This window comes from Rhincodon typus, chromosome 18 (assembly GCF_021869965.1).
Source record: "Rhincodon typus isolate 14 chromosome 18, sRhiTyp1.1, whole genome shotgun sequence".
Lineage (NCBI taxonomy): Eukaryota > Metazoa > Chordata > Chondrichthyes > Orectolobiformes > Rhincodontidae > Rhincodon > Rhincodon typus.
In genome coordinates, this window is record NC_063349.1 from 8,322,404 (window position 1) to 8,342,160 (window position 19,757).

At 43.9% G+C, this 19,757-nt stretch overlaps 1 protein-coding gene across 1 annotated transcript in view; it reads left to right on the plus strand.

The window, feature by feature from the left end:
- The window catches only part of cntn1b (contactin 1b), a 685,547-nt gene that overhangs the window by 530,869 nt on the left and 134,921 nt on the right, over positions 1–19,757 (plus strand). The window contains exons 18-19 of the mRNA XM_048607547.1: positions 7,053–7,123; positions 9,989–10,223. Of these exons, the coding sequence (XP_048463504.1) occupies positions 7,053–7,123; positions 9,989–10,223 (306 nt within the window). The remainder of the gene's footprint in view (positions 1–7,052; positions 7,124–9,988; positions 10,224–19,757) is intronic.

A 19,757-nucleotide genomic window follows, 5' to 3' on the forward strand; every position in this document is an offset into this window, starting at 1 on the left:
ATTATAACATATTCCTTTGCTGATTGTCAGACAACTCCATGCAGTTGTTGAGATTTAGCAAACTCTCAGCTGGCTATTCTGTCTGTGGCTGAATATTTGCACCTTACCTTGTTCAGGACTGCTGGATTGTCAGGGGATGTTTTCACCTTTCATGCTGGTGAAGTATAAATAAGACCAGAGAACATAAATGTAGACTGTGGACAGGCTGCGTAGAGCTGTACAACACAGAAACGGACCCTTCAGCCCAACTCGTCTATGCCAACCAGAAATCCAAACTTAATCTAGTCCCATTTGCCGGCATTTGGCCCATATCCCTCTAAGCCTTTCCTATTTGTGTACCCATCCAGATGCCTTTTAAATGTTATAATTGTACCAGCTTCTACGACTTCCTCTGGCAGTTCATTCCATACACAATAAATTTCATCTGTAAAGAGTATTCCTTTTGAAAACATTACAGGTGCTTGTGGGAGGCTGTGGACTGACATTTACCATATTTTGGCTACATGTCAGCTTCATGGAGTATCACGGAGAGTTTCTATCTGTGAACTTCTAGTGGCTTTCTCTCGCGCGATTCTCCGCTGCTCATCTCATTAATTATCCATCCCATCTCCGTTCGCCCCTCGTGCGCTGTCTTGCTCTGAGCCCGAAACCTCAACTCTGCTTTCTCGCCACAGATGCTGCCAATTTCTGTTTTGGTTGCTCAGAGCATGCAAAGTGGCAGGACCTTAGTGAGTTCACACTGCAGGCACCTTGTCTAAACGCCAGCCGTGTACCAGTTTGAACCCTGCAAGCCAGGAACTGCCCTCGGTGTGCTGCTGTGCAATTCTGAAAGACATCATAGAGAGAGGCGAGTTGGTAACTCATGCCACAGTCGGGTCATGGAGGTCCTGGGGGTGGGGGTGGAGGGTGTGGAGAGATGTACTGTCTTCTTTCTGCAGGACCACCAGAGAAAAGGATAGCACCAAAAGCTGCCAGTCTGGTCAGAATTAGCCACCCAGGTCAGTGCAGAGGAATGCACAGAGGTTCTTGACCTTCTGCAAAGCTAAGACCCACCACACATCTCTATGGTGTCACACCCACTCTGACTCTGTCACTGCACTCACCTCCCACCAAGGCATGTGGCATCCCCCACCCCCCCATCACAGTGACTCTCACCAAACCTCCTGGCACCCCCCATTGCCACTGGACTCCGAACCGTGCCTGCCCTCTGCGCTTCCTGTTCATTCACATGGGGCACCTCCTCAGCTTTCCTAACTGAGCACAGCCGAGCCTCCTGACCGATTATAGTCCTCCTAAACCCGTCTCGGGACCACTCCCTTTTGGCTTTCGGACGTGGGCGTTTGCTTGAAGCACATCAGCGCATTTGCCATGTGTGTTGCTGGCATATGCTACAGGTGTGGCATGCCAAGTCGCCTCACTTCCTGTCAGCTGTAATAAGCAAGGTATGGCAGAGATGCTGTGAATGTCTGAGCCAGCGCAAAATTGAATGAGTGCTTAGAAAGCTAGCTGAGAACCCTCAGAACTTCATTGTTTGAAAGCATGCTATTGGTGTCTGCATCTGCACACAAAGCAGTTTGGCAGCACCATTGTAACAGGAGGGGTCACTGACCTCCAAAAGGAGGATCATACAGTACAGAACTGTATTATGAGTTAGTTCAAGATAGACTGTGATGATGTGGTGAGGCTGGTACTTTGTTCACGCTGACGTCTGTGGTCAGAGGGTACAAGAAGTCGCTGCCCATGAAGTGTGCCCTGAGGTGGAACATGGGCCTGGATCTGGATGAGATGTCAGCGAACCAGAGCTGCCAGATCACCATTTTGGCTTTCAAGCGAATAAACGAAGTGAGATTGGTAATAATGAGATGTTAAAGCATGCAGGCAGTCCCCTTTCCACTTCGGCTCCTGATCTAGCCAGTGAAACTTTCAGACCAAAATCGGACTTTTTCTTCTTCAACATTGAAAATCTCAGTTTTCCATTCTTGCCTTATTCTCCCAGTTTTCCCATCTTTGCTCATTTCATTCAGATGGTTGGAGAATTCAGTCGATAAAAAGAGGGTGAGGGCTAATGTACATTTTGCCTCCAGTTGGTTGTCATTACCTCATGTAGAAAGATCCAAAACATATTTATTACAGCTCACTACTATATCATAGAAACATTGAAAATCCGAGCAGAGGGAAGCCATTCAAGCTTGCTCTGCCATTCAGTAGGATCATGGCTGACTATCCAACTCACTACCCTGTTTCTGCTTCCGTCCCATACTCTTTGATCCTTTTAGCCCTAAGATCTATATCTAATTTGTGACAATGCTGTGGCTTTAAGAGGTGTATTTTGTCCTTTTTTTTTGAAGAGAGGTTTTAAAACAGAGGAAGAGAGCTGTCTGTGAAAGCCCATAGAGTAAACAGCTTGTGAGGCCTTGCAGTTTTGTTTCTAAATTAGAACAATAGAAGCAGCCTGAATGGGTGGGGCAAGCTCCCATGAATTAGGATTTTTAGTTTTAGCTTTCAGTAGCAGTTGCTACTGGGGTCTCATCATGGTTAGGAATTTGCAGTATGCCTCTCCCTGATACACACTCTCTCAGGTTTCTCTTGATGTCTTTCCTCCTGGACTGGAGTTGCATGTGTCTATTTCACTGAATTTGCTTTTGTGGAATGTTACTATGTTGGAACAGTTACTGTTTATCAGTTAAATAATCTATTATTAAGTTTTCCAGTCAAGTTAGGTTATTTCATTTTTTTTTCTTTTGTTGCATTTTAATAGTGCATGAATAAAGTGTGTTTTACTTCAAATCTGATAGTTCGACCAGTCAAATTGCATCTGGAACGCAACACCTTACATTTACCTTTAAAATAGGAAAAAGTTGGTGTCCTAGCTATCTTCCTAATATATTTTGATGGGTTTGGTCTGGTCCATAACAGACTCCTCCTTGAAGACATTCAATGCTTTGATCTCAACTACTTTCTGTGGCAGAGAATTCCAAAGGCTCCGCACTCCCCGGGTGAAGAAATTTCTCCTCATCTCAGTCATAAATGGCCTACCCCATATTTTTCAACTGTGATCCCCTGGTTTCTGAACTCCCCAGTCATTGGGAACACCCTTCCTGCGTTTATCCTATTTAGTCCTTTTGGAATTTTCCATGTTTCTGTGAGATCCCCACCACATTATAGTTTATATTAGAAGGATTTTAATATTAACTATTACCTTCTTTCTTTATGTTTTTAGTTATAGTATAATAGTTTGTAATGCTTAACCTTTTAAACTTTGTTTCTGTCTTTTCCTACTTAGAGTCTAAGAGTAATACAGCATGGAAACAGGCCCTTTAGCCCAAACTGGTCCATACTGACCATGGTGCCCACTTAGCTCGTTCCAATTGCCCACATGTGGTCCTTATCCCTCTAAACCCTTCCCATCCATGTACCTATCCACATGTCTTTTTAAATGTTGCTATTGTACTTGCCTCAACCACTTTCTATTGCAGCCCCTTCCATCTATGCACCACTCTCTGCGTGAAGAAGCTGCCCCTCAGGTCTTTCTTAAATCTTTCCCCTCTCGCTTTAAACCTATGTCCTCTAGTTTTCAATTCCCCATCCCTGGGAAAAAGACTATATGCATTCATCCCATCTATGCCCCTCATGATTTTATACACCTCAATAAGGTCAGCCCTCAATCTCCTACTTTCCAAGGAATAAAGTCCTATCCTGGCCAACCTCTCCCTATAACTCAGGCCTACTAGTCCTGGCAACATCTTCGTAAATCTTCTTTGCACACTTTCCAGTTTAACTATGTCTTTCCCATAACAGGGTGACCAAAACTGTACACAATACTCCAAGCGCAGCCTCACCAACGACTTATACAACTGTAACATAATGTCCCAACTCCTGTACTCAATGCCTCGAGCGATGAAAGCCAGCATGCCATATGCCTTCTTTACCACCCTCTCCACCTGTGACACCACTTCCAACAAATTATGTACTTGCACTCCTAGGTCCCTCTATTCCACAACACTGCTTAGTCCTTATCATTTACTGTATAGGTCCTACCTTGGTTTGACTTCCCAAAGTGCAACACCTCACATTTATCTGTATTGAATTGGATTTGCTAATCCTCAGCCCACTTCCCCATCTGATCAAGATCCCTCTGTAATTTTTCATAACCTTCCTCGCTATCAACAAATACCTCCTAATTTTGTATCATCTGCAAACTTACTAATCATGCCTTGTACATTCACATCCTGATCAATTATGGAAATAACAAATATCAAAGGCCCCAGCACCGACCCCTGTGACACACCACTAGTCACAGGCCTCCAGTCCGAGAAACAACCTTCAACCATCACCCTCTGCTTCCTACCATCGAGCCACCTTTGAATCCAATTAGCTAGCTCTCCCCTGGATCCCATGCAACCTAACTTTCATGACTAGCCTGCTGTGCAGAACCCTTACTAAAGACTGTTTACAACATCCACTGCCCTGTGCTCATCTACCCTCTTGGTTCCCTTTTCAAAAAACTCTAAAAGATTTGTCAGACATGACTTTGTGCACACAAATCCATGCTGACAATCCCTAATCAGACCTTGACTATCCAAATGTTGGTTGATCCTGTCCCTCAGTATTCTCTCCAATAACCTGCCTACCACCGATGTCGGGCTCACTGGCCTATAGTTCCCTGGCTTGTCTTTGCTACCTTTCTTAAACAATGGAACAACATTGGCCACCCTTCAGCCTTCTGGAACTTCATCAGTGGCGAAAGATGAAGCAAAAATCTGTGCAAGTGCCTTTGCAATTTCTTCCGTAGCCTCCCACAATGCCCGAGGATGGACTTGATCAGGCCCAGGGGATTTATCCACCTTAATGCGATCTAAGGCTGCAAACAACTTCTCTCTGGTAATATGTATGCGGTCCAAAACATCGCCACTTGTTTCCCTTATTGCCTTAGCATCCATGATTCCCCAATAAACACTGAGGGAAAATATTTGTTAAAAATCTCCCCCATCTCATTTGGCTCCACACTTGATGGCCATGCTGATCTTTAAGGGGACCTATTCTCTTCCTAACCATCCTTTTTATTTTTAATACAGCTATTGTTCCTGAGTTTTTGTAGCTAGGTACTTTTGTACCCAAAATGGTGCGATGTGTGTTGACATTGTACACTTTTCACTGTACTCCTGTACTTGAGTGCATGTGACGATGAAATCTGAATCTAAATCCAAAATCTAAATCATTCTTCTAAATTCCAGGAGATATAGTTCTAAACAATGCAGTCTCTCTTCATACATCAGCCCTGCCATCCAGGAATCAGCCTGGTAAATTTTCATTGCACTGTCTCCATCGCCAGAACAAGCTCCCTTGGATACGGAGACCAGAACTGTGCACACAATACTCCAGGTGTAGTCTCACCAGGGCCCTGTACAATGGCAGCAAAACATCCTTGCTCCTGTACTTGAATCCTCTTGCTACAAAGGCCAACATACCATTTGCCTTCTTCACTGCTCCACCTCCATACTTATTTTCAGCGACTGGTGTACAAGGTCACCCAGGTCTCGTTGCACCTCCCCCTTTCCCAACCTATCACCATTCAGATGACAAGCTGCCTTCCTGTTTTTGCCACCAAAGTGGATAACCTCACATTTATCCACCTTATACTGCATGTACCATGCATTTTCCCACTCACTCAACTTGTCCAACTCACTCTAAAGCATTACTATATTCCCCTCAAATCTCACCCTCCCAGCCAGCTTTGTGTCATCTGCAAAGCGAGAGATTTTAATTTTAGTTTCCCAATCTAAATCATTATTATACATCGTGAAGAGCTGTCATCCAAGCACTGATCCCTGCGATACCCCACTAGTCACTGCCCCTCACTTGGAAGAAGACTCATTAATTCCTACTCTTTAGAGAGTTGACTTTAAAATTACGGAGCTAACATTAAGCTATTCAGTTACAAAGAGCAATATGCTTCCCTCTGCGAGGCTTGCTTCACATTGTCCCGCTTCAGATAGAGTCAGAGACCTAGATACTTTCAGGTTACATACTTTGCAACACTGATGACATTGTGTGCAGATAAACTGACACACTGACCCTGAGGTGGATCAACAACAGTGATCAGGCAAGTGGCTCCTCAAGTGTCGATATTAGCATCTCTGGGTTTTTTATTCTCTTGTGGGACATGGGAGTCTCTGGCTGACCAGCATTCATTGCCCCTCCCTATATTTATTGGACTTAAATCTAATTGGCAGTTAATTTTTGTTGATAATGATCAGGTTTCCCTGGAAGGCCTACTTTTGTTGATCTACTTGGAAGCCTGTCTAAGAATGTTTGGATATCTATATTTTTAATGCATTTGTCCTTGTTCGTAAGCCAGTATTTTGCGTGATTTCTGTGCGAGGTAAAATTTCCATGTTAATCTAGATCATTAAGGCAATGAGACTGAAGGAAACACGACTCGTTAACTTAGACAATGGGAGAAGCATTAGAGGAAATGGCAGGGCCCAAGCAAGATGGGGATAGGAAAATAAAACCTTTCTCTCTGCAACTTTAAACAGTCTCTCGGGCAGGAAGTCGATTGTGCGTCAATTGACACCTTTGAAAGACAACTGGATCAATACTAGTTGAGGAGATATAAAGGAGATGGCGAGTGTTAACAGCACGTCATTTTAAGGAGAAGGAAATGTATGTTCCTCAGAGCTATCAGTAAAAGGTGGTTGGATTGTTCCTCTACACTTTCTATTGGTTTCAGGATGTAGATATGATTATTTTGGCCTGTGCCGAATTAGGTGGGGAATTGTTAAGGAAAAATATCTCCGATATGGTAGCAAAGAATTTGCTGACAGCCTCGCTTCAGTGGTGCTGTTTGAGAACTGGCAGCAGTCCCAGAGCAACAGTTATGTGTTAGTCTTGGCAAGGAGTTGGACTCTGGCAGCTAGTGCAGGTCCTTGTTATTGTAATTATATCAGCCTCGTGCCTCGTTGGCATTGCAAGAAAACGCGGGAGTCTTCTTTTTTCTGCTGTCCCCCACACCTCCAGTCATTGAAACCTGCTTGTTCTTGTTCCCACAGCTCCCACCGTGGCTCCGTCTGATGTTGGAGGAGGTGGTGGAAACCACCGGGAATTGACAGTGACATGGACGGTAGGTTCTGGTAAAGAGAGCAGAGCGATACCCCTCCTTCACTTCAACAGTTTTACACATATTGGATGTTCTTCAGCCTTACTAACAATTACAAGTGGCCCAGAAAGCCCAAAGTTAATAGCAGGTTCCGAATGATGGAAAATTTCCAAAGCAAGAAGGTAGCCATTTGGCCAGTGGCAGACAATGAACAATTAGCTAACTTTCTAGCTCTTGGGCCAAAGCCCTGTAGCTTAACAGCACTTCAAGTACAGAACATGATTCCTCTGCCTCATCTACAAACGACTCCATCTTCGGTTACTGACCACGTTGGTAAGGGAAATAGGACATGTTTACCGTCCATCACTGACCCGTCCTCCGCGGAAAACGTTAAGCATACTAGGCATATTTTTGTGACTCGAATTTTTATCAAATGAAAATCATTTCTCAGTACGCTGTATGGTTTTGTTTCGCAAAACAACTTGCATTTTAAATTAATTGCGTTTCCTGAGACATTCCAGTTAGTAAGAGACCAGAATAAACTTCAAATACTTGGGCTTTGAATGATGATCTGTGCAAATGAGTGTTCAAAGTATAACAATTGTCCTAGTTTGTGTCTTTAGTATAAGTGTTACCCTGTAATTTGGCCATTCACTTGACATGTATTTTACAACTTACTTGTCGTATAATTTATCCACGTTTTACACATTACCCTTCAATATATTTGAAAGAGGCGATGACCTCTGTCAAAGTCACAAAGTAAGGTAGCGTTACAATGTAGCTCAGTGGCACCAATTTAGATTCCTAGTCAGAAAGCCATGGATTCAATCCCGACTGCAGAGACGAGATTGCTGGTTAAATCTCGTATTGAGTGCATGCATTGACAGCACAAAGGAGGTGACTTTGACACCATCTGACTCTTGACTTGTTTGGAAAGCAGTTGTGAGGTGAAAGTGTGGCAAGTGGAGGATACAAGTCTTCACTGAATCTCCCAGAACCCGAAGGTATATTAAGAGCAAGTTTCTACGTCCCATTTCACAGCACAGAGCAATTACTGGTTTTAGTGATGTTGGTTGAGGGGTAAATTTAATAAGAAAACCTGAAGGGGCGGTCCTGCCTCTTTTCAAATCATGTTTTTTTTTATGTGACATATTTACCTCCCAGCAATGGTGTGGGTATGTCACATCAGAAATGTGGCACCATTGACAGTGCAGCACTCGTGCAGAAATGAAGTGAAATGTTGACCTGAAAATGCTACTGACTTGGAGGTTGCTGTGCTGCCACTGAGTCACAGGTGAGATTGTGCCCCTATGTAGACGATCGACAAATAGCACCCATCACACCGTACCGTGCTCCGTGAATGGATCAGAAGACAAACCATTTTCTACTCTCATCTCCAGGCAGATTTCAGATCAGTTAAGCATCATGGACGTTTGACTGTTAATGCAGTGAGCCCTCTGGGAAGTTGAGCCTTGCTTGTGATGTAAGGCTTCAGGTTCCAGATTAAATAATTATCAATGGTCTCGATATGAGACCATAATTATAACCACTGTTGCAGTTGCCCTTGCTAATGGCTATGGATATGATGCCTGGGAGATTAGCCACTGTCTGGGGTGGTGAGGTGGGTCACCGCAGACTGTTCATTTCAATGCAACCAAACATGATCTCCTGTGGCCTGGAGACACTTCAGCAGCTTGAATTTTGTTCACATTAAAACAAAATGTTACAGATGACGGAAATCTGAAATCAAAACAGAAAGTGCTGGAGAAATTCAGAGCCCTCGCAGCATCTGTGGAGACGGAAACAGAGGTAAAAGGTTTAAGTCTCGTGTGACTCAAAATGTTAATTCTGTTTCTCTCTCCACAGACGCTGCCAGACTTGTTGAGTTTCACCAGCGCTTTCTGTTTTTATTCTTATTGACTTTTGTTTCAGATCTGCAACAGCGGCCATTTACAAATTGTTGACATTGGATGTGTTGTACGTTTGGAAATGCTGTGATGTGACTGAAACAACACCAGTCAACAAATAAACCTAATTAAAATAAAATTAATATAGTTGATGAGCTGTTAGTGTTGTTATTAGTTGAGAATGAGCACAACCGCAATACTTGAACGTGGGACAAGGTTCCTCCTGCAGCTGTACACGTGACAAGAACTTTGAATGCAAGTTAGCCATTCTGCCCCTCTAGGCTATTCTGCTAGTCAGTTGGATCATGGCTCGTCTATAACTTACCTTTCAACAGCCTTCTGTAGTAAAATTCTGTCCATTTTTAGTTGTGGCATTTAATATTTCTTTCATTCATTCATTGGATGAGGGCAGCACTGGTTAGATCAGCATTGTTGCCCATCCCTAATTGCCCAAAGGACAGTTTAGAGTCAACCACACATTGCTGTGGGTCTGGAGCCACATGTCGGCTAGACCAGGTAAGGGTGGCAGTTTCCTTCCCTAAATGACATTAGTGAACCAGATGGGTTTTTCCAACAATCGACAATGGACTCATCATTCGACTCGTAATTCCACTTTTTTTTTAATTGAATTCAAATTCCACCATCTTCTGTGGCAGCATTTGAACCCAGAACATTGCCTGAGTCATCCCTTTAAATAACACAATCCATTATATTTTCGGGGAGTGAACTTCAAATTTGCATGACACTTTGTCTGAAGAGCTGCTTTCTGACCTTACCTTGAATATCCTAGCTTGAATTGTAAGGTCACAATCTCTTCGACTTATGCAGCAGAGGAAGTAGTTTCAGTCTTCCTACTCAATCAAATCCTTCAACCGTTATCAATTGGATAACATCTTAGCCTTCTTTCCTTGAAGCTCACAATCTTGCCATCTCTGTCTCTTTCTATCTCTCATGCTCTGTCTTTCTCTCTCTGCCCTGTTAGCCTCTACCAAGGGAGTACCATTATGGAAGCAGCTTTGGTTACATTGTTGCCTTCAAGCCAAGTACAGCGAAGGAATGGAGGAAAGTCACGGTGCCCAACCCTGAAGGCAGCAGATACGTTCACAAAGATGACTCTTTATCTCCGCGCACTCCATTTGAAGTCAAGGTCAAAGCTTTTAACAGCAAAGGAAATGGGCCGTTTAGCCTGTCTGCATTGATATATTCAGCAGAGGACGGTAAGTGCCATGGCTGTGCTGTTGGGTATTAAAGTACCAAATTGTTAACCATTGTTTGCCATTATCACTGGTTCATAATGACTGAAAAAGTAAGTCACTGTCCCTTGTTCTTAGGTGGAATTTGGTCATTGTTACCAAAGTTTTGAGGATCAAATTCCTTGATGTTTTTTCTATTCATGCATCAGGCCTTACTGCTCGCTATAATTGGGGACTGGTTTATCATGACACATTGACATCCCAATTTCCATTCTTATCGGAAGAATGTCCAGCATTATTCTTGGTGTGTTGTTAGCGTGCTTCATACTGTATTCCATGCTTCCATGAAAACCACCTATCCAGTAGCCTTTGGTAATCAGTCTGGAAATTACACCATGTATTTTAACCATTTGAGAACAATTCCTGGTACAGTTGAGAGAAACAATCTTAAATAGATTCTGCTGTCCTTTGCAAGGCATGTTTGGGTTTGATGTCTAACACAGTCAAGATGCTGAAGAGAATAGGGTGAGTGAAAGCTCTTTTTGCTGCTGAAGCTTTACTCTGAATCCAACCCAGATGTTCTATTTTTTTAATTCATTCACTGTAGAGGGCATTCGCTGGCTAGGTCAGCATTTATTGCGTATCCCTCATTGCCCAGAGTGCAGTTAAGAGTCAGTCACATTGCTATGGGTCTGGAGTCACATGTTGGCCAGACCAGGTAAAGATGGCAGATCTCCTTCCCTGAAGGATACTGGTGAACCAAATGTATTTTTCCGATGGTCAACAATGGATTCATGGTCATCATTAGACTCTTAATTACAGGTTTTTTCTTTGTTATTGTTTCCTGGAATGAAAGCCACTGTTTTCTTGTTCTCTCCCTTTCCCTCTCGATCACCGTCTTTCTGGATGAAGCTAGCTCAGATAGCCTGTTCCAAACAGCATCCTGAAGCACAAAGCCCACAGTGCAGTAGGAATGTTCAGTTAACATGGCAGTTGCAACAGGAAAGGATGATGAGAATAAGCTTTGTGCTGGTTTGCAAAATTCCCTCTGGTGTGCTAATGGTATTGTTCTACAGTTGTAACATATTGTAACGATGGAACAGGGAGAATTGCCCTGTCACTTTGTCCATGCTAACTTCGACTCTGCTCAACACTCTCAGTCGGGTGGTTGTTTACCCAGTTTATATGCGGGAGTGACAGGTTTACAGCACATCTGGTCTCATTCTTGTAAGCCCTTACCAGACCCATAAAGGACTTTGGTAATTTGAAACTTGAATTGCTGTTTCAACATTTGGTCCTGAATAATATCCATACCACAGACCATTCCGCATCCTAGCACTATTCACACCTATTCAACAAAAAAAATGCACAGAGACCTCTCTAAAAGTATTGAAGGATATGAATTGGCCGCAAACAGAATGGCTATCAGAAATGGAGGTTTCTGACAGTTCTGTTCATTACATTTGTATCCCATCCTTTACTGAAGCAGCTCTGACGATGGGCAGGAGCCTGGAGAGCACGGTAACTCCAGGAAGCACTCAGCTAGGGGCAGAGTACAGAGTGCACAGGGATGGGTGATTCCTTCCTTAGTAAGGAAGGCCAGACCTGGGTCTCAGAACACAAAACCAAATTCCAGGACACTTTAGGAGTTTCCAAGACAGGGAATGCACACTTACACCCCTGGTTCAGGTTGGAACATTGGCCAGATGCTGTGCAAAATCCTTCCTGTTGTGTACTCCCTAAGAATTTCCGGTCCTAGAATACTGTTGACAGTTCCATGAAGTATATGTGTACAAAGAATAGGGTTACAATTTCACAAACTGCAAACAGTGGGTATCAGCCCCCACTGTACTTTGTTTTAAAAACAAGTTCATCCAATTCACCTCAAATCCTCAGACAGTGCCTGCCAAACCCACAAATACTACCATCTTGAAGGACAAAGGCAGCAGATACATGGGAATACCACTGCCTCCAAGCCACTGACCATTCTGACTTGGAAATATATCATTGTTCCTTCACTGTCGCTGGGTCAAAATCCTGGAATCCCTTCCCTAAGGGCATGTGGGTCCACCTACAGCATGTGGACTGCAGCGATTCAAAAAGGCAGCTCATCGTTACCCTCTCAAGGGTAACTAGTGATGGGCAATAAATGCCAGCCCAGCCAGCAATGCCCATGTCCCACAAGTGAATAAATAAAAGGAAAATCTATACATCTACGGGTAAGTGCATATTGGAAGACAAAGACAGAGGTAGACAGACTCGGGGAAGGTAGAGACAGAGAACCACAAGCCAGGAGAGGGAAGAAAATAGAAATCTGCCACCCAGTTCAGGCAGAGCAGCAGCTGGAGAGCAGTCTATGTACAACATTGTCAGGGACTATGGAAGTGACTGTATGTATCCAGGCTGGAGCGGGTCATATTTGCAAGACTTCCTAATTTGCCATCCGTTGTTTAACGGAGGTTACTGAGATCTGTATAAGGAGTTTACAACCTATCAGTTTCTCTTTCCAGAGAGCAGCAGGTGAAATGAGCCTGGTGCTGTGTGAGAATTCTTTTTTCCCTCTCCATGATGTGAGGTGCTATTGACTGCACACTGAACGGATGCGCCTTGTCAAATCGGTGATTTACCAGCTGGGACTCCCCTCCCTCAACATGCAGTTGGTCTTTGACCATACACTTCTTTGTGTCACGCTGAGAAACCATATGACAAGGGCTATCTACTGACCTACTTGCTAATGAAGCTGGTTCACAATCCATGCACATGTGAACACCAAGTGCTTACAGCCACACGGAATGCAGTTGAGCAGACCAATAGGTGCATCAATAATCCTTCCTGGACCTGGGCCGTTCTGGAGGAATGTGCTGGATCCTGTACAACCCTTGCCATCATGAGAGGGCAGCTCTTTCTACCAAATATACAGCTGGCAGAGCGACAGTGGAAATGGAAGGGAATGCCTGTGCATGCCACGTTTTCCTGTTCATGGTTTAAAGCTGGGAATTGACAGCCAGGGACCTTTTCTGCTCAACCGCATGATGTCAGGCATTGCAAGCCAAAATGCGATTTAGCCAGTGGTTGTAGAGGTGAGGTGGTTCGATGGCCCACCTCGATTCTCAGTAACACCTTGAGCTGAGAATATTGGTCTTAAGCCACCGCACCACCCCCCCCCCCCCCCCCGCAAAACCTCAGTCTTCACCCCTTGTTCCTGCCCAGCTTCCACTCCCTCCTTTATCCTCTGTTGATACTTAACCAGCATTCTCAATGGGCCAGCCTCAGGAACCATGCTTTTGGAATTACATTAAAAACTAAACATTCAGTTATCTAATGGAGCTTTGATTAAAACACATGTCATACAAAACATACTCTGAATCAAAGAAAATACTCATAAGACTTGAAATCCTCTCAAGTCATCGGTTTATATGAGGAAAAGCAAACTTTAATACACTTATCACATCAAAGTCAAATGATCTTTTAATAGCCTCTCAAGACTATCAAGCTCTGAATACTGTCTCCTGTTAAGATAAATGTTTATATGGCTGTTGAAACTCAGTCAAGCATTCACAATAGCCCCAGTTATCAAAAAAAGCCTCATGTTTACAGCAGAGATTATTAAAACAACAGGACTTTCCTAGCCAATTTTCCACATTGCTGGGTGAATCCAGCGTTGGAATTGTACTGCATGAGCTTGGCTATGGGTACTCCGAATCCAAAACCACAAGGTTTCAGTGGCATTGCCGAAGTGACGTTAGGGCAAATGGCCTCTTACATCTTCAGTGCCGTCAGCCGTTCCTTGACATCACGTGGTGTGTTCAGGAATGATGGTCTTCTAATCTGAAAGGAAGTGCCTGTAAATTCAAATCTGAACTTTATTGCTCACATGTGAAACCTATGGGATTGAGCTCTGTCCCCCACTTCCCTCTGAATAGTGCAGGTGGTAGTAAACACTCTGATGCCTGAAGTTCAGTTGAGGTTGCAAATGGTGCCCTATCCACAGATGCGCAGGGTTAGGTGGATTGGCCATGCTAAATTGCCCATAGTGTCCAGGGATGTGCAACCTAGATGGATTAGCCTTGGGAAATGCAGGGTTCCATTGATAGGGTAGGGTACGGGTGGAATGCTGTTCGGAGGGTCGATGAAATAACTGCACAGGGGCTGGTATTACGTGTGCGCATATATGGCTCTGACCAGCCTGCTCAAAGCCAGTCCCCAGAATGGGGAGACTCCCTGAATCTCCTGTTTATATTTTTTTGTTACCCCCACACACTAGCTATACAGCAGCAGTGTGTATTTAACACCACAACACCTGTGTTGTACGTGTAAGTGCAGGGACTCAGTAAAAACACCATTGTGCAAAATAATTTGATTCAATATTTCCACCACCAGGAGAAACACCCATGTGGCCAGGGAATCAGTAACAAGCAAGGCCCAGTTGGGGCAATGTAGACGTGACAAATCAAAGTGAAGGGAATTCAGGTTAACAAGCGCAGTCAAGGATCTTGTAGTCAATGGGACCCACCTTACCCTCATTCCAATCACTACAGTCGGTGTGGACTCGCTGGGCCGAATGGTCTGCTTCCACACAGGAGGGATTCGATAATTCTGTGGCCTCCTCTCAAAGACAACTTCTTGCTTCCAGTTTGGCTTAGAACTGACTGATCATTTGGCAATATTCATCCTCCCAGAGACTTGCTGAAAGTCACAAACTCAGCATGAAGCTGCCGTCTTGAGGCATTCCTGAACCGTCAGCCTCGTAATAAAATTCAAGGCATGGGAAGGTCCATCCTCTCATCAGAACCACAAAAGGTATGCCTCAAGGAATACAGCTCACCTATTAGAGCAGATTATCATCAGTGGTGTTAATCCCAATTCAGATATCAATCCATCCTCTGCAAAGTGATAAGTTTCCAATCTAAAAGACAAGTTAAGTTTCCTCGCATCTTTTTTCTCTGTGACCTCTTATTTACTGTTGATATCAAATAATTTATGTGTAGGTAGTAGATTTATTTTGTATATAACTGCAGGACTTGTGTGCATATACATATATATTTTTCTCAAATGTGTGATTCTTGATTTCTCAGAGGTTTTAGATTTCTGGTTAAAGCGTGTCATCAGGAAACAGAACCAATAATGCTGCCAACACTCAAGTCCTGTGACTTTTCCTTGGAAGAATTTAGTTTAAATTCTTTTTAAATCACGTGGGAAATTAAAACTCATTACAGCAAACAGATTTCTGCTCTCCCCCTGAATTATATCATTATAGTACTTATATATTCCATCCACATGTCTAGTACTTTTGCAGAATTCTCCAAAACACAGTGCTATTTCTCAGCAAAATGCTAGCTTGCAGTCAGCTAGCCAATTATCAACACAATCTACCATTTGTGTTAAAATGTTCAAAAGTGTTCTGTTTTTTTGCAGCGTAAGCAAACCTTCACATTCTTAACACTCAATACCAGCAGAAAGGAAGACACCATCTGAGAAAACTCAAATTCGGTGGTCACAAACTTAACAAATTCAATATTTTCTACAATATCGGCCTCAAGATAGTGGCCTTTTGACAAGAATGTACCAACTTTACGCCATTTTACAGCGGCAGCTAACATGGCTAATGAACAGTCCATCTGGGACACACAGAACATATTAAAACAATAAGAAATAGGAACAAGAGTATGCCGTATGGCCCCTCAAGCCTGCTGTGCCATTCAGTAGAATCATGGCTGATCTGACACTCCTCACATCCACTTTCCTGCATTTTCCCATAACCCTTGACTCTCCTACTGATCAGGAATCTATCTCAGTCTTAAATATACACAAGGACTCTGCCCCCACAGCTCTCTGTGGTGAGGCATTCTCAAGACTCACACCCTTTGAGAGAAGAAATTCTTGCTCATCTCCGTCTTAAATTGGTGTCCTTTTATTCTGAGACTCTGCCCTCTGGTCCTAGACTCTCCTGGGAGGGGAAATAGTCTCTCAGCATTTACTCTGTCAAGCCCACAAGGGGTTTCAATGAGATCACCTCTCAATCTTCTAAATTCCAATGAGTAGAATCACAACCTGTTTAGCCTTTGCCCATAAGACAGTGCCTCCATACCAGGGAGCATTCTGGTGAACCTTCTCTGAACCGCCTCCAGTGAAATGAAATCTTTTCTTAATTAAAGGGATCCAAATTGCTCACGGTACTTCAGAGGTGATCTCACCACCATATTCAATTTGCCAACTTGTTGCCCACTGTAAGCTATTTGTATCCCTCTCGCAACTTGCTGTTCCACCTATTCATGGAACGCTGTGGAGAAATTGGGAACTCTGTCAGTGAATCTAGCAACCAAATCTGACTTCAGGAGGAGCCCTCCTATTCTCGCACTTGCAATAGTCAGCAATGAGCAGGAGGGCTCACTCAACTTCCTTGAGCGTTCTCTCTGCTGGTCATGACCTCTCTTTAGCCTCCTGGGTTGATCACCGTCGAAGCCCCTCATAGCCTCATTCTGCAATCTGGAGCCTACTCCCCTCCTCATGCAGGAGACCATCCCCAAGGATTCACAGTGACCTCCTTCTCCTGCCCCTGATTATTGACCCTGGCAGCACACCAGTATGTCAATCAGACCAGCTCCCAGGTAGGAAGGAAAGAAAATGTTCTAATGAGGTCCTAACATCAAATGCAGTAGGAGCATCATGCCTCTAGCCTTTCTGCATCTTCTACCTTTACGTCGCAGCTCCAGATCCTTCTATTAAAGTTGGGGCTATTGTGCCTGGCACCGGGCATTTCTCTTAGGCTTCCGTTACTGTTCGTACACTTTTCCAGCTCTTTATCTATGAGAGGTGGAGATACCAACTAAGTTCAGCAGCATTTTAGAACAGGCGGTGATTTTTCTCTGTCATGCTTGGACTTGGATTGGGAAGTTTGCACGCAGCTTTTTTTTTTTGCAGTCTAACGTGCTCGATGCTCAGTTGTGGAGGAAAAGGCTGAAAGCTGACTTTGCAACTTGAGTAGGTGCAGGGTGGGAGCAGAGCCAACATAAACCCCTTAAAATCAGAGTGTGAGCCAACAGTGAGAAAACAGTGGAGACACCAGGAGCTATTACATATGCAATTTGAAACAGGAGGAGATTTGAATGCAGGCGGTCAGAAACCAGAGGAAAAGTGCTGCGATATGAGGCGCCACTACCAATTATGATACAGCTCCTACTTGTATGGGCTCTTGAACAGTAAATGTGTCACATTATCAATTACCTCAAAAAACAATGGTTACCCTTATAATTGGAGAGCAGGTTATACAGTAGGGGAAGATGACAGCTTCGAGGTAACATCACTATATTGGTAACCCCCAGGCCCAGGTCATGCCTGTAGGCACATGGGTTCAAATCCCATTCAGATTCAATTCATCTGAAAGTGAAAACTCATCTCAGTGACTGTAATGATGAAAATACCGCGGGTAATCAGGAAAATCCACCCGCTTCATTAATGTCCTTTGGGAAAGGATGTCTTCTGGCCTTAAATGATCCGGCCTACATGTGACTCCAGACCAACAGCAATGTGGTTGACTGCCCTATGAAATGGCCGAGCATGCCGTTTAGTTCAAGAAGGATCAGCGACCAACAACAAATGTTATTCTTAACAGTGATGCCTACATCCCATGAAGGAATAAATAAATGATTCCAAGAGAACAAGATTATTGTTAGTGGAAAATAATCTGTGAGCAATGCATGTCATTGGATCAGCTTCATGATATCGGTCTGAGGTAAAACATCACCAATTTGTGGTGTCAGGACTGAGAGGATCGTGGCTGTTGATCGATTTGGGGTATTCAGATTTTGAGAGCCACTGGAAAGGAGTCAGATTGTTAATGCTGGCCTGAATTTTTCAGCCAGCCCATAGTTTGTGGTCATCATGGCTGGGGGAGGTGGGGGAGGTGGGGGGTGGGCACATAAAATATAGTGACTAGCTTCATGCTTTTCCACCCAGCCCCAGATGCCCTCCATAACGAGGTGGGGAAGGCAGGTAAGCCTTCTTGTTAATTAAGGGCCCAATTCTGCCTCCATTGTGGATGTGAAGTGAACGGTAGAAGGTGGAGGAGAGTGGGCAGGCTGCTTTTTTCATTCAACTCCAGTGAAAAAGCAGGGAGTTTTCTCCTTTGGGGCATGCCTTGACCACTTTGGGGCGCATGCCCCGATGCCTCCTCTCCTCTGTGCTCTCTCATGGTGTCATCGAGGAAGGAATTATGGGGAGGGACTCAACCAGCACTGTAACAAGAAATGTTCTATTTCCCCCACAAAGAATTTGGCATAACTGGGACCCATATGGGCACCCCTAGCTACACCTTGGACCTGAAGAAAGTGAGAGGAGTTAAAAGAGAAGTGATTGAGAAAAGATCTGAATAAGAATTAAGGTGCAAAGTGAGAGGGAGCATTAAGGAATTTGTTGCTCGGAGACTTTTCTATTTAAGAACTTTGTCATTTTGGCTTCTGCACATTGCGAATAAGGACCAGCATAGGGTGCAGACATAAAGGATGGCTCCAGTTACTTTGTTTAAGCAGTTTGTGATGCATCTTTTTTGTTTTAAATTGGCAGAATTCACACTTTAATCCAAGTACAGACAGAAAAAAGGACAAGGAAAAAACTGCACACAATTTTGAATAAAGCCTTTGCCTTTCTTGGCTGTCAACACAACTTATATAAGCTTTGATATGTTCCAGCAGCATGGACGACTTTAAAAGTCATGTTCAGACTTGCTGAGCTGGCATCCTCTTGTGTTCTAGTTTAAACGTAAGCAGTTTGCAGGCGATTTACTGTGTGTCTAAACATGTGCTCCTATTAGTACATGCTCCTAGTGAACGGGAAACTATTGCAAGGTGCTGGGTGTGGATGTGAAAACATTCAAAAAGCAGTTTGTAAGAAATCTCCTCAGAACACAAGGCAGCAAGCACTTATTGACTGTTAATAAAACAAGTATGTTCCTTAAATAAATAAATTTTGTTAAAACCGAAAGAACTCAGGATGTTGTAAATCAGGAACAAAAACAAAGTCGCTGGAAAAGCTCAGCAGGTCTGGCAGCATCTGTGAAGGATAAAACAGAGTTAACATTTCGGGTCCGGTGACCCTTCCTCAGAACTAGGGACAGCTGCTCTCGCCGCATCCTGAGATCCACACTCAGTGCCATGCGGCGTCAATATGCACACTCTTGACCTTTCTCTCCAACAGCATCGCAACACAGTGGCTCAGGGCTGCACCACCCTGCAGTTCCACTTCATCCTGCAGCTCATTAGCTGTGCTAACAAGAAACTTTTTCTTTTCCTTTCAGGCATCAAAGCCCACAAGATGCAACAACTCAAAAATACCAATGGCCCTCTTCCTCTCCTCCCCTTCCCGCTGACTCCAACCCTACCCCAAACCTCCCCCCCCACCCCACTTCCTGTCGGGTATTCACCATCCCTCCTAACCTTCCGCTCTCCAATGCTGAACATTCTGTACATAGCAAAGGCCTCAGCTTTATTCCTCTGCGTCCCCACTTTAACGAAAAAAAAATGTTGTTGTCTATTGTGGAGGGAAAACAATGCACTTCTAATG